Source organism: Lissotriton helveticus, chromosome 6 (genome assembly GCF_964261635.1).
Source record: "Lissotriton helveticus chromosome 6, aLisHel1.1, whole genome shotgun sequence".
Classification (NCBI taxonomy): domain Eukaryota; kingdom Metazoa; phylum Chordata; class Amphibia; order Caudata; family Salamandridae; genus Lissotriton; species Lissotriton helveticus.
Genome location: NC_136067.1, coordinates 1,435,001,123 through 1,435,015,806, shown reverse-complemented (window position 1 = coordinate 1,435,015,806; position 14,684 = coordinate 1,435,001,123). Strand labels below are relative to the sequence as shown.

The following is a 14,684-nucleotide window of genomic DNA, read 5'->3' as shown; positions in this document are numbered from 1 at the left end:
ATGTGTCTGATGAACCCATTGTTTTGTTTTCTCCCAGACCTCTCTTTATTTGTTCGTTTTCATCTGTGTCGTTTTCTTCTTCAATGATGTGGCTTATTCTATTTTGACTTCCGTTTTTATTTACCTCTGTGTTGGGATTTTCGCCTTTACTGGTTTTCCCACTTGTTACGTCTAATATTTCTTTCAAGATGTCTGGTAAGGTTGCTAATTTATCTATTATGTCCTCACAAACACAGTTTTGGTCTATTAGTTTCTTTTTCCATTTTTTGTCTTCCTCCTTTTCTTTTGCGATGTATAACGAAATTTTTTCCAGTTTCGAATTTATTCCCGCTATGTGTGATGCGATTAGGTTCATCAAGTCTACCTGCACATCGAGTTTGTTAGATTGAAAGTTTAGCACGTTGATTGCTTGTTGTAAACTTTTTAGGAGCACGTCCCCCCAAAGTATGGAATTTCCTTCCTTTTGTTGTGGGTGTGCCCCTATTGATCTGTTTAAACTTTCTAAAGAAGAGATAGTTATAGGGTGTTCTTCTTTTGTTGTGCTCTTGATTAAGATAGAGTTTTGGCTCTTATCCGCCGGTTGTCTTATTGGACTTGATGTAAGGATTATTGGAGCAGTTGTTAGCTTCCTTTCTTTGCCGTCGGCTTTTCTTTCACCGATGTTATCCGGTTGTTCCTGCTGTCTCAAATTTTCTGGGCTCTGTTTCGTAGGGTCGACTTCCTTGTGGATGTTTTCTTCGAGCATTCTGCGTAGTTCCGTTTCGTCAAAGATCGAAAATGATTTGGACCACTCGATCTTTTGTGCGCTATTCTGCAGGTTTGATTGGAATCCTAATATGCTCTGATTTGTTGGAGCTGGGCTGCTTTCGTTAACCTCAACTGATTTTTTGTTGGATGTTAACTTTGATTGATTTTGAGGTGCATGAACTTGTGCCGAGGTTTTTATCAGCCACTTTTTTATTATCGATTTTTCTTTGAGGTTAGTACTTATTTCCGAATTATTTCTTGTCTTACGTTTTTTGCATGATGGAATCGAGCTTATTGGGTATTTTGTATTTTTTTGAGTTTTTACACCATTGCTTGGAGTTGTTGGAGTTGTTACCCCTTGCTCTTCTAAAAATTGAAAATTATATTTCAACATTTCGCCTCCAAACTTAAATGGTTCCGCCATGTAAGTAGGTGCCTGGTCAGATTTTTCATTCCTGATTGACTCTTCAGTATTTCTTATATTCCCTTCATCTTTTTTCTCTTTTACTGTCAACCTTCTTTTTGCTTTCTGAATTCGAGATTGTCGAATTTTTCCTGACCGCATGTTGGGCGGATTTTGACTTTTCCTATTCCACTCCTGCTTTGTTTTTCCCTGGAATCCCCAAGCCCGTCAGCCGCTTGCGCGACTGCTGCCGTCGGGGGGAAACACTTGGGAATGTAAACGGGGATTGGATTGTTAGGTAAGTAACTTTTTGGCAAAGGACGTAGAAATTTAATTCTATGTTACAGCAAAATAGGCTCAGTATAAACAATTAGTTCCGCTATCTCGGCTCGCCTCTATGACTTTTTGTGTTTTATTAGTCCATAAAAATGTACTTTTCTCCTATGTATCACTCTCCGGCCCCTTTGCTCTGAAACCTAAGACTGGGTTGACTGGACTAGTACCATACAGGTGCCAGAAACTTCTACCATCCCTCGCAGTTTTTAACCGTCCCCTTTGGGCCCTTGAACCCCTGTTCTTTACCCCTCCTTACTTGTTTCTTGATTGGGTGCTTGATTGGGTTCAGGGGGTTTTGCTCGATTTCTGGCGCTTTGCCTCTGCCTCTTGTGCTGGTTCTATCTTTGTCTTTGTTTGTCTTTGTTGAACCGCTGCTCCGGCTATTGCAAACCCCCTCTAGTCTCCAAAGGGGCTTCCAAAAGGGCTTCCCAGTGTCCTGGTATCCTGTATATCCTAATGTTAAAAGCTTTTTTATTTCAGCCGCGCCTACGAAAACCCCCTCTTAAGCTCAAGGGGTTCAGGTGCTTTTCTGCTGTCAATGACCCTCTGTTGTCATAAACGTCACAAACGACTCCTTTGGCCAGCCGCTGGCTCCGTGCCCAGCATTGGTCTCTGCCGTACCGGCGGCTCCAACTCTGACTCCACTCTGACTGCTGCACAGCCCTGGAGCCTTGCCTCGGCTCTCTCCTCTCCTCCTCCACAGCTGGTGCCCCAGCTCAATATTCCATGCACATTTAGGGGCTGAGTAAAGTAGTGTGCCAGAGTCTTTTGTTTTTGCAGCAAGCGGCAGGGCTTCTGTGCCTCTCACAGGTCTATGGCGCTTCGAGGCTGTGGTGCTTCGGTGTACCGATTGCACCGCGGTTCGTACGTCCCGCTCCCCAGCTTTAAAGACTGATAATTGTCTGAGCGGGTTTGGCGGCTCGTGGGCTCTCGCACTCACCCACGGCCACCGTTCTAAGTCGGAGCGCTGCCTCTCGCCCCCCTGCTGCCGCTCACCAGCGCTCACCGGCGCTCGCCTCCTCTCACCTGCTCCTCCGTAGGAAATCTTCTAGCGCTCTTGTGCTGCTCTCGCACTCGGCCACGGCTGCCGTTCTAAAACAGAAACGCCGCCTCTCGCCTCTCGCCGCCGCCGCCGTTCACCTGATCACCGGTTCACCTGGTCACCGGCGATCGCCTCCTCTCGCCTCCTCTCGCTTACTCCTCCGTAGGGAGTGCTCTCTCGCTCTCGTGCTGCTCTCGTGCTGCTCTCTCTAGCGCCAATGATGAAGACTCATTAATTCTTACTAGGCAGAAGACGTACACTAGTAACTGTCAAGACCAGAAAAACAGCTACAAACAGTTCTTCACTCAAATATACTTACCATTTGTTTATTAATAAAAATGCAAAATTCCACAGAACATTACCAAAGAATTAATACATACAACATACAACATTACAAATATCACAGAGAAAAAGTCTTCAAAACGTTAACTATGACAAAAATTAATCACCATAGCCTTGTACAATACAAGCATAGTGCAAGAGCATATAAACCAGGCGTCCAGAGACCCTTTCACTCATCAAACCACAGTTCAATCCAGACACACTCGTTAATGTAGGCTAATCTGTGATGAGAGAGGGTTACACAGATCTTCAGCCAATCCATTTTACTCATTAGTCACAAATACAAATGATAACTCAGACCTGGCTCAATCCTACACGGCCCATCTGCAAAGACACGCTCCATTCACTATGTGGTGCTTTTGGTTTTAAAGCAGAAGCCAGATGGCCTCACAGGCAGTGTTCTTTGGCATTCATTGTTAAACTCTGACCCATGAAAGAAAATATAAACAACAAAAATGGAACAGACATTTACTCCAGAAATGTTACAGTGAGAAATACTTCAATGCCCATACTCAGCAGTGGCTAACAGTCATCATATTGGCTACCTGTATGTCTACCTAAGAAAGATAACGGTGAGCAAACACATGTGACTTAAAAGTGTTGTAATAAATAAACCATCCATACAAAGTTATGGATGTAAAGAAAATACAGTACGTTATCTATAAACTGACCAAAAAAAGGTTTTAAACCATAACAAATAAATGGTCTGAATGCCAAGAGTTAATGAAGAAAATTCTTGTAAATACATGAAAATAAATGTATTTTTCCCTAACTGTGTATATGATTTGGTAACTAGACATTGGTGTATAGACTTGCACCACTCTCAATTTGTCCAAAATTCAGCAACTTGATTATGACATCCTAAAAATGGGGGGGCTCACCTTTTCTTTACCAGGCTTTCTCTGATGTAGAATATTCCTTTAGATGGATCCTTTAAGAAAGTATCACAATTTATTATATGCAGTTCATTTCAGTTAACTTAATCACTTTAAGAACATACAGCTGCCAATGAGTTTGTATTAGAGTGCATAGGAAATATAGTCGAATATTAGCAATAATGTATTACCAATGATTATCATTTAACATTATTTTATTGAAGTTTGTGGTAAATACCATTGCAAAATGTACTGAGAAATAATCTGAATATGATATTCAATACTTTTTTTGATTTGGGCAGTCATGTTTGTTTAGGAATAACTTATCCTTTACATTTCCCAGGCCAGGCCCTGCAGATAAACCCCCACATGCAAGCAACCCCATGCTGCACACTGCCTTTGGCTACGCGCATTGGGGAGTTGGCGACAAGGCCAGGCCCTGTGGCCAACCCGCCAAAGGCAGTCAGCTGGCGGGCTCCCTCTGTGGGCATCTTTTGGCCCCGAACGATTTTGGACCCATGTACCCCATCGCCGGGGCCTGGTGCATTTTTTTGGGTGAGGGCGATGTGACACCACAGGGTCAATTTTGGCCCGGGGATCCCATCCCCCGGGGCCCAGCAATATATTTACAAAGGAGGGCGCAAGCAGCTCCTATTCCTGGGCTGGTTTCCTCCTTGGGGACCCAATGCCCTGTGGTACAGCCATATTGCCTAAAGGGAAAGGCCACCCGGGCCATTTTCGGTCCAGGTGACCCCATTCTCAGAGGTCTGGGCAGATTGGAATGGGGGGCACACAGCTCCTTAACCTGGGCCAATTTAATCCCCGGGCACCGCATCCCCCAGGACCGGGTCAAAAAAGGGTGGATGACCCGGTGCCCACCCAGGGCCTCCACTACACTGAGGTTTGGGGCCACAGGGGGAGCCCCGGGGCCACAGCAGGCTCCCCACTTCCAGTGGAAGATGGCATTGCTCCCTACGGGCAAGAACGATCGTCTCATCTGTTTCCTTGCCCGCTTCATTGCGGGAAGGGAAATTGATAGAAAATCTGCTCCAAGCAGGTGGGAGAGTCTTTCATGCTCCTGCCCGTGGGAGCAGACTTGGTGTTTGCTCCCGCTTGGCAGATGCTTTGAAGTTTCTCCAACCAAGTGAGAGCAAATACAGGTTTCCCTGCACACGACACTGCAGGCAGGAAAATTGCTTTTTCCCAAGGGGTGGTTCCCCAGGACATTAATGGCTCAAGGCGAGGTGTGCAGCCCCCTCACCTTTTTGTTTGTGGCTGGGCCCCAGGGCATTACGGTCCCTGAGGAGAAAATCAGTGGGTGAGGATTCCATGCCCTCCTCCCATTCTCACACTCAGATGAGCTCCGAGTATGGGGTTCCCAGGGTCAAAATTGGCCTGGGATGGGTACCCATGTGTACCGCCTAAATATATATATATTCACTGAAAAAACCATAGGTTATAGACCATATATAGTTAGGAATTAGCATTTACAAAACCTTGAAAATTCACTGAAAAAACCATAGGTTATAGACCATATATAGTTAGGAATTAGCATTTACAAAACCTTATTTTACTCACACAAAACCATTGAAATTCCATATATAGTTAGTTGCACTAACTATATATCGCGCACCCGCAATCCACTGCTGATGATGTCACATATTACATCATTCATGACATGGTCAGTGACATCACTGATGACATCACTGATGACATCTCAAATGACATCACTGATGACATCATCTAGTGTCTGTGTGTTTTTGTAAAGTTTAAATACGTTTTACATATTGAAGAATGACTGGATGTATGGAAGACTGAGTGTGTGTGTGGCTGGCTGGGAGGTGTGTGACTCTGTGCATATCAATGTGTACTTGTATCAGTGATTGTATAAGAGAGTAAGTATGTGTTAGTATATGTGTGAAAAGTATGGTGTTCTGTGTTTAACTATAGATGAGGAAATCGAAGTGTGATTGATTCTTCACAGGACTGACTAGGTGTATGAGTGCATATGATAGTGTTCTAATAATAACTGACTGTATGTATGAGTAATTGTATGGGTGAATGAGTGAATGTGTGTGTAGACGTACGAATCAGTGAGTGCGTATGTAGTAACTGGTATTGGTGTGTCATGATGTCATCAGTGATGTCATTTGAGATGTCATCAGTGATGTCATTTCAGATGTCATTAGTGATGTCATCAGTGATGTCACTGAAGTATGGTGTTCTGTGTTTAACTGTATAGATGAAGAAATGGAAGTGTGATTGATTCTTTACAGGACTGACTTGGTGTGTGAGTAACTCCATGGATGAGTGGCAGTGTGTGACTGTCTGCATAGGTGTATGAGTGCATATGATAGTGTTGTAATAATAAGTGACTGTATGTATGAGTCATTGTATGGGTGAATGAGTGAATGTGTGTGTAGACGTAGGAATCAGTGAGTGCGTATGTAGTAACTGGTATTGGTGTGTCATGATGTCATCCGTGATGTCATTTGAGATGTCATCAGTGATGTCATCAGTGATGTCATTTGAGATGTCATCAGTGATGTCATCAGTGATGTCACTGACCATGTCATGAATGATGTAATATGTGACATCATCAGCAGTGGATTGCGGGTGCGCGATATATAGTTAGTGCAACTAACTATATATGGAATTTCAATGGTTTTGTGTGAGTAAAATAAGGTTTTGTAAATGCTAATTCCTAACTATATATGGTCTATAACCTATGGTTTTTTCAGTGAATTTTCAAGGTTTTGTAAATGCTAATTCCTAACTGTATATGGTCTATAACCTATGGTTTTTTCAGTGAATTTCATTGGTTTTTTAACAGCTAATATCTGTAGCTGTAAAATGTATTCTTCTTTAAATCCAAAAATATATTTTATATGTTTATGAATAATTTTTTTTTTTAAATATTTTTTTTTCTTCGTTCCCGCTTCGCGAATCGGGAAGCTTCCCGTTAGCTGACCTTGATGCCGCGAAATAGACCGCGAGCCGGTAAACGTTTCTTTACCGCAAGTGCCGCGTTAGAAAACAACATCGTGACGCCTCCCGTCCGCATGACGTTTCACGTTGTCGCGTGATACGTCATATGACGTGCTACGTTAGCGAACTGGTACGCGAAGCGAGTCGCAAAGCGCAGGTTTCTGGAAGCAAACCGGGAGGCCCTGCAAAGCGCTTAACGTAAACACAGCAAGTCATGTGACTTGGTAATAACACTTTTCATTGGTTCATTTCACTTTTGGTTTCCTAATGATGTAAGACTAGGTCATATAATCTAAAATGAACACTTTTGATTGGTTGAGAACTCTTGTTTTTCCCAAATGATGAAAATCCCTCCTTCTTTCCTCACTCTGACTTTCATCATTGTGAGAGAAAGACCCTTTGTGATCACTGAGCAATGGCTTCTTTAGTAGCTTCAGCTGGTGCTTCCCCACCACCTCCACCACATCCAAGGAAGAGTGGACCACCTGCTCAAGTTATAATTCAGCAAGAAGAGGAAGAAGAGGAACAGGAGGAAGAGCACGAAGAGAGGCAGTTTTTGCCTGAGGAACCCAAGACGTCTCACCGGAAAGAAAACTTCATTTGGCAATTTTTTAAAATTCCCAAAGGTCAGAAAAAAGTAAATGCAAGATACGTAACTTGCCTTATATGTCAAGATAGACTGTCCAGAGGAACCGAGAAAAAATACAGTTTCGGAAACTACACAATGCATCGCCATATGACTAGGTGGCATCCTAACAACTACAGTGCTGCACAGTTTCGGAACGACCTAGATAATCTCCCTATTATGGCCAGAAGATCTGTTGTACCGGAAGTAACGGGACCAGAGGGCAGGGAGATGGTGCCAAATATACAAATGAGATTTGGTGAAGTAAAACACATCTGCGTATTTTGCGATGGATTCATTTGCTACGGAGAAAGAAGCATCACTCTGATCAACAGAGCTATTGACTATCATATGCAAGTTTGTACGAAACGCCCAAAATAATAAATACTTTTTTTTTGTTTTGTTGCTCCTGTTGAGCCCTTTACAATGAATCGTTTTCATTGCCCCCTCCAAGAAAAACCCCAAAAAATATAAAACTGTTCAGAAAAATTCAAAAAAAATAAAAAAATGTTCTGAAAAATAATAAAAAAATATAAAACAACAAAAACAATAAAAAAAAAAGTTCTTTTCAGAACTACCTCCCCGTTATTAAAAAATTGGTACAATATTTGGAACTGTGCCAACCTCTATTTCTCTTAGTTCGCTTCCCAGTTCGCTCGCCGGTACGCGAACCGGAAGCGAACCAAAAACAGTAAGTATAAGGGAAGGAAACAGAGACTTATGTTAAAAGAAAGACAGCTATAGGGGAGTAAACTAGAGATACTATTACCCGTAATCCACTGCTGATGATGTCACATATTACATCATTCATGACATGCTCAGTGACATCATCAGCAGAGGATTGCGGGTTTTTTGACATCGTGCCTTATCCACGGTTTAATAACGCTGCCTTTTGCTTTATATAAGTTTTCAAATTGTATGAAATATATACCAATAGGTCGTTATGAACCTTTAGGTAGTGCTTTTCTTCATGAGGTCTGGTCGCTTCCATACACATACAGATGTTTCAAAGATGATCAAGAAGTTTATCTGAATGGAGAGGAATGCACTGAGACGCCAGATCATTCACTAATGTGTAGGCACATACAGTTACACGGTTCATGCAACAAACACCGACCAAATATGGCTTGCGTGTTGCAAGGCACGCCAGTTCCTGCTATCATCCCCACGTTCAAGTTGTTGGAAAATGGTAGTTATTTGATGCTCAATAATGAAGATTGTTCTGAGTTAATTAAAAGTATTCCTTTTATGGTAACAGTAAGTGAACGGGTTATTTGCTGCAGAAATGTTCTATTTCCTCCCACACATGAACATAGGGAGTTTTCAATCTGGCCACAAATACCAACCTTGGGAGAGATTTCAACGGCATGGCAAGAATAAGAGCTCTTTTGTCTCAGAGAGAGGTGGCCTTGAGTTCGGCCCGTGAAACTTTCGTGCTTCACATAGCGAACACCCGTACAGAGGTGCAGACCCTTCTCAATTCAGATTTGCCTTTCAATTTCAGCAAGATGGTTCGGACTATCTTTAACGCATCCTCCACAAAGGCCCTGGCGCACTTTTTTAAAGTTGTTACCAGTGGTCTCGTGACTTCATTTGAGAAAATCTTTGGAGTCATCCCTGCTTTCTTTCATTCTATTTTCTCCACTCTGCTTCGTGGATTGGCATTTTTACTTGCATTACCAGCGGACGCTCTTGTGCTTTTTTACATTTTTAAATATGGATGTCCCTCCTATGCAACCTCCCACCCTGCAGCTGCTGACACTGTTCCGCAATCGCATGCTAGAATATTATGGCACAATGCCGTTGGCGATATTAAGCACGGCATATGGATTATCTTTTCGATTCTCCTACTTCACCTGTGTCCAGCCTGTATTTCACTGCCTGACCTGTGATTTCGATTGGGCCATTGATTTGTGTCTCTGCGGACCGGTTTCTCCTGACGTCGACTTTAATCAGCTGATGACTCCTATCATTACTCACGAGTTGGTTTGTCCTGGCGAAAGGATTATGGCTGTGGCATTGATGCATGGACTACTTGGTCCCTGGAATTTACTGGCGGCAGCACAGTCTTTCTTGGAACAGAGCTTTCTTGAAAACCCACCGAGCTGTCCTCTGATGGTGATAGAGGATCCGGTGCTGGGAGAGCACGTATGTTCTTTTCCGCTTTTAAATTGGATGGCTGAACTGTTTTCGGATGAAGACGGTGACTTCCTATTGGAGGCTGTTGCAGCTTATTTTGCATACACAGTTATGTCATAGACCTTTTTCATGTTTGATATGCTGAGTACTAGCATTTCATTGACAATTCATTGACTTATTTGTCAAGTTTTTATTATTTACCTTGCCTATTGGCTTAAGACTCGATAAAGTACTTGGCTGTTTTATTTTTCTTTAGCATTAAATTTTCCTAGTTTTTAATGCTTTACCTTGCGGACCGTCCACATATAAACTTGCAATCTGCTCTCATGAGATGGCACTTCTATTATCTTATTCAGTTCGTTTCCGGATCATGGGAAGGTGTCATCTAGGTCCTGGATATCTTTACACCGTGTTAAGTTAGCATGGGCTCATTACCGGTTTAAACGCCATTTTTCCTTTTTTGCAACTTCTGCACACGACACTAAGTTGTTGCTTTAGCTTTCCACCTAGTAGTTCATCGTGGTTTACATGAGAATAATATGTTATTGCTCTACTATCTGCTTTGCTTGTTAAACTATATCTGTACAGCGAGTGCTAAAGTTTCAAGAACAACACGATACAGAATTGTTATGAGGTCTGATCTCCACGACTTCATACTCATAACATAAGTGCAACTTCTGCCAATTCTGGGCATGAGGCGGGTTTTTATATTGCTTTGCCGAACACACATACACAACAGTTGATGCGGTTCACATGAAGAGAGAGCTGGTGTATGCTGATGTGATTCCTTCAAATCTAAGACACTAAAGTATGGGCACGCCCTAAACCAACACAAAGAGACCTTCTTAGCAAATAATATAATATGTGTATTAGGGAGGGTGAGATATAAGCAGCCGCGGGCCGTGGAGGGAGTTACGGTGAGGCAGGGAGGCCGGGAGGGGGAGAAGCAGGGTGGAGCCCTCTCTACCCTGCCCCTCCCCCTCCCCGCCTCCCTGCCCCACCGTAACTCCCTCCACGGCCCCCGGCTGCTTATAAGTGTTGCTAACTCTTATTCATTTACAGCATGTTAACATACTGTCACCATTCGCTTTTTATGTACTAGTAACTATGCTGGTAATTTTGCTACTGATAATATGTGTACTTGTATTCTCCACCCTGCTTCTCCCCCTCCCCGCCTCCCTGCCTCACCGTAACTCCCTCCACGGCCCGCGGCTGCTTATAAGTGTTGCTAACTCTTATTCATTTACAGCATGTTAACATACTATCACCATTCGCTTTTTATGTACTAGTAACTATGCTGGTAATTTTGCTACTGATAATATGTGTACTTGTATTATCTAAGATACTACGCCTGAGAAGACGGCATTAGTAAATAAACATTTCAAATACACATGTGTTCTTCTTAACTCCATGTTCTGGTTTCTAAGAAATATATAACGACCGACTGTTCATGAGTTCCACGTATCCTGAGGTACTATAAGTTCATATTCTGGATTGTCTAAACATTGAGAGTTTGTTATATCCAATGTGACACTGTACCTAGCTTGCTAAGGGGTTTTTGATTACTAACGTGAGTTTTGGGACACCCTAATTCGCCGAGGTTCCAATCCTCTGTCCACAGTTCTGTGTGAGAACAGAAACCCTGCGACAGGGGCACCCCCGACCCTTGCTGGAGCTTCATCACACTTGCGATACAACTCCAGCAATGCGCCACCTTTACGGCACAGATACATCACGCATCTGTGCTGTTTTTGCCCCATGATGCGCCGCATTGTAAATGCAGCACACCATAGATGACGGAACAGCGGCACAGAATGACTAACACATCCCTGGTGATGCGCCAGTCATCATAAATGTATCCCTATGCTTCTTATCTTGTTAGAGATGAACCGCCATATGTATCATCAAAGTTTTTTGCATTTCCTAAATAGCGAACTTTAAGGAATAAATAGCGATTCTTTACCATTCCTAGTATGCGATTAGCTATTTGCTAATTACAAATTACCCATTCATTTCCTTCATTTCCATAGGGCGGTTGGACTCACTTTTAGCTCGAACGGCTGAATGGATTTCCACGAAACTTGGCAAAATTGTAGGGACTGGTAGCCCGATGTGCCTTTGCTATGTCTCAAGATATATGCTCCAGTGGTTTTTATGAAAATTAACTTTGAAAAATATATATTGGGCTACATTGGCCCATATATATGTTGGAGCCCAAATGTAGCCCAATGTAGCCCAATGAAGCCCAATGTAGCCCAATGTAGCCCAAAGATGGCCGCCAGACACACAAAAAAACAAATGTAGCCCAAATATCAGCCAGATGTAGCCCAACTATAGCCCAGTGACAGAATGACCAATCAGCTTCGCAAACCTCCGTTACGCGAAGCGTAGCGCTGTTACAGATATATATCTTTTTTTGAACGTTAATTTCTCAAAATCCACTGGAGCACATATATTGAGACCTAGCAAAGGCACATCGGGCTACCAGTCCCTAATATTTTGCCAAGTTTCGTGCAAATCCATTCAGCCGTTCGATTATTATTATTATTATTTTTTTTGCCCCGCGGGGCCCTTTTAAAACCTCCACATCAAACCTAGGGGGTCAGCGAGGATCTACTATGCCCCCTTATGGTCATTTCCCCCTTCGTTTTGGCCTCCTCTTGTCTCTCGATCCTACCGAGAGACAAGATGGCGGCCGCTACGGACTTTTTGGAATGTTGACAGACGCCAGAGAACCAATCAGCTTCGCTTCACAAAGCTCCGTTGCGCGCAAAGTACGCGTCCTGGGACGCTGCCCGGTCCGCTGTTACAGATATATATCTTTTTTTAAACGTTAATTTCTCAAAATCCACTGGAGCACATATATTGAGACCTACAAAAGGCACATCAGGCTACCAGTCCCTACAATTTTGCCAAGTTTCGTGCAAATCCATTCAGCCGTTCGGGCTAAAAGTGAGGCCAACCGCCCTATGGAAAACTCAATGTTAAAAACACGTTTTGGGACCCCCCTTTTTTCTCGGTCCCCCCTTGACGAACCCCCCCCAAATTTTCAAGGGCTGCTCAGAAACAAAATGTGCCATTTTCCTGAAAATTTCAGCCAATTCCGTCCACAAACGCCAAAGTTATTAGACATAGAATTTTCAAAAATCCCATAGAGAAAAAATCCTAACTATATATACCTACTGGCGACCGCCAGTAGGTAATATATATATATCCACAGAATCCTCTTCACTCCTTGAAAGGACGACAAGCCACACCAGCCAGGTACAATTAGAGTATTTATTCGGGCACAAACAGAAGCGTTTTGAGCTCACGGGCTCTTGGTCACACACACACACATATATATATATATTCACTGAAAAAACCATAGGTTATAGACCATATATAGTTAGGAATTAGCATTTACAAAACCTTGAAAATTCACTGAAAAAACCATAGGTTATAGACCATATATAGTTAGGAATTAGCATTTAAAAAACCTTATTTTACTCACACAAAACCATTGAAATTCCATATATAGTTAGTTGCACTAACTATATATCGCGCACCTGCAATCCACTGCTGATGATGTCACATATTACATCATTCATGACATGGTCAGTGACATCACTGATGACATCACTGATGACATCTCAAATGACATCACTGATGACATCACTGATGACAACATCCAGTGACTGTATGTTTCTGTAAAGTTAAAATATATCTTACATATTGAAGAATGAGTGGATGTATAAGTGTCTGGATGAAGGATTTAGTAGGTGCGTGACTGACTGTATGAGTGAGTGATTAAATGTGTCTCACTGAATGCATGGGTTAGTGACTAAACTGTCTTAATTTGTGCATCATTATGTCTGTTGTTCTGTAAACTGCTGCATGTGTTGATCATTAGCTATACGAGAGGCTATATGTGTTATTAATTGCTTGCCCAAGTATTTCTATGGGAGATTGAGTTTGTGTGGGGGTGGCTGAAAGGTGTGTGACTCTATGCATAGATGTGTGAACAGTTTATTCACTAGGTGTATGAGTTCAAGAGTGCATGTGGAAACAGCTACATGGGCAGTTGACTGTGTGCATGAGTGTATTGATGAGTAAATGGATATCTCAATGCTACATGTCATAGTAAGTACATATGTAAAACACAGTACATGTGAGAGTTGGCATATATAAATAACTGTGCATGAGAGCCACCGAATGAGTGAGTGGTTGTATCGATCATTGTGAACTTGTATCAGGGATTGTATAAGAGAGTAAATATGTGTTAGTATATGTTTCAATAAGTAAGGTGTGTTTAACTGTATAGTTGAAGAAATGGAGATGAGATTGTTTCTTTGCATGACTGACTGGGTGTGTGAGTAACTCCATGGATGAGTGGAAGTGTGTGAGTGTCTGTATACACTGAGTGTATCTAAGATTATATTAGAGTCTGAAGAGGTTTATCGTATTAGCACAAGAATGATGTCAAATGAGATGTCATTAGTGATGTCATCAGTGATGTCATTTGAGATGTCATCAGTGATGTCATCAGTGATGTCACTGACCATGTCATGAATGATGTAATATGTGACATCATCAGCAGTGGATTGCAGGTGCGCGATATATAGTTAGTGCAACTAACTATATATGGAATTTCAATGGTTTTGTGTGAGTAAAATAAGGTTTTTTAAATGCTAATTCCTAACTATATATGGTCTATAACCTATGGTTTTTTCAGTGAATTTTCAAGGTTTTGTAAATGCTAATTCCTAACTATATATGGTCTATAACCTATGGTTTTTTCAGTGAATTTCAATGGTTTTTTAATAACAAATATCATAAGCTGTCGAATGTCAAGTACGTGGTAAGTGAAAACATTTTCGTGTTTATGCACACTGATCTGCTTTGAATGGTGCCCCCCCCCCTCATTTCTATTAGGAGTACTCTCTCTTTGCAGATAGTGAAAGGTAGTTAACGCAGGTCTTTGCCCCCATTGTAATCCGTCGTGCCTGCTTCTCTCTCCATTTGATTCATTGTTATCCAAGTATTTACTGTTTTAGAATTAGTTCTCTTTGGTTCATTCTCTATTTACAAACAAACACAGAGTCGCAATACTCTGTTTAGTCTTTGCAGATAACGAAAAATCGTGTAAAAAAAAAGAAAAGGAATCGAGCAAAATCAGTAGGCCACTAATGGGATCTCTTTTTGACC

General features: G+C 42.1%; 1 protein-coding gene across 2 annotated transcripts in view; it reads right to left on the bottom strand.

The window, feature by feature from the left end:
• Window positions 1-14,684, bottom strand: part of LOC144761783 (MFS-type transporter SLC18B1-like) — a 1,350,585-nt gene that overhangs the window by 15,642 nt on the left and 1,320,259 nt on the right. For both annotated transcript variants that reach the window (XM_078647026.1, XM_078647029.1), the window contains one exon: window positions 3,752-3,801. In XM_078647026.1, coding sequence (XP_078503152.1) covers window positions 3,752-3,801 — 50 coding nt within the window. The remainder of the gene's footprint in view (window positions 1-3,751; window positions 3,802-14,684) is intronic.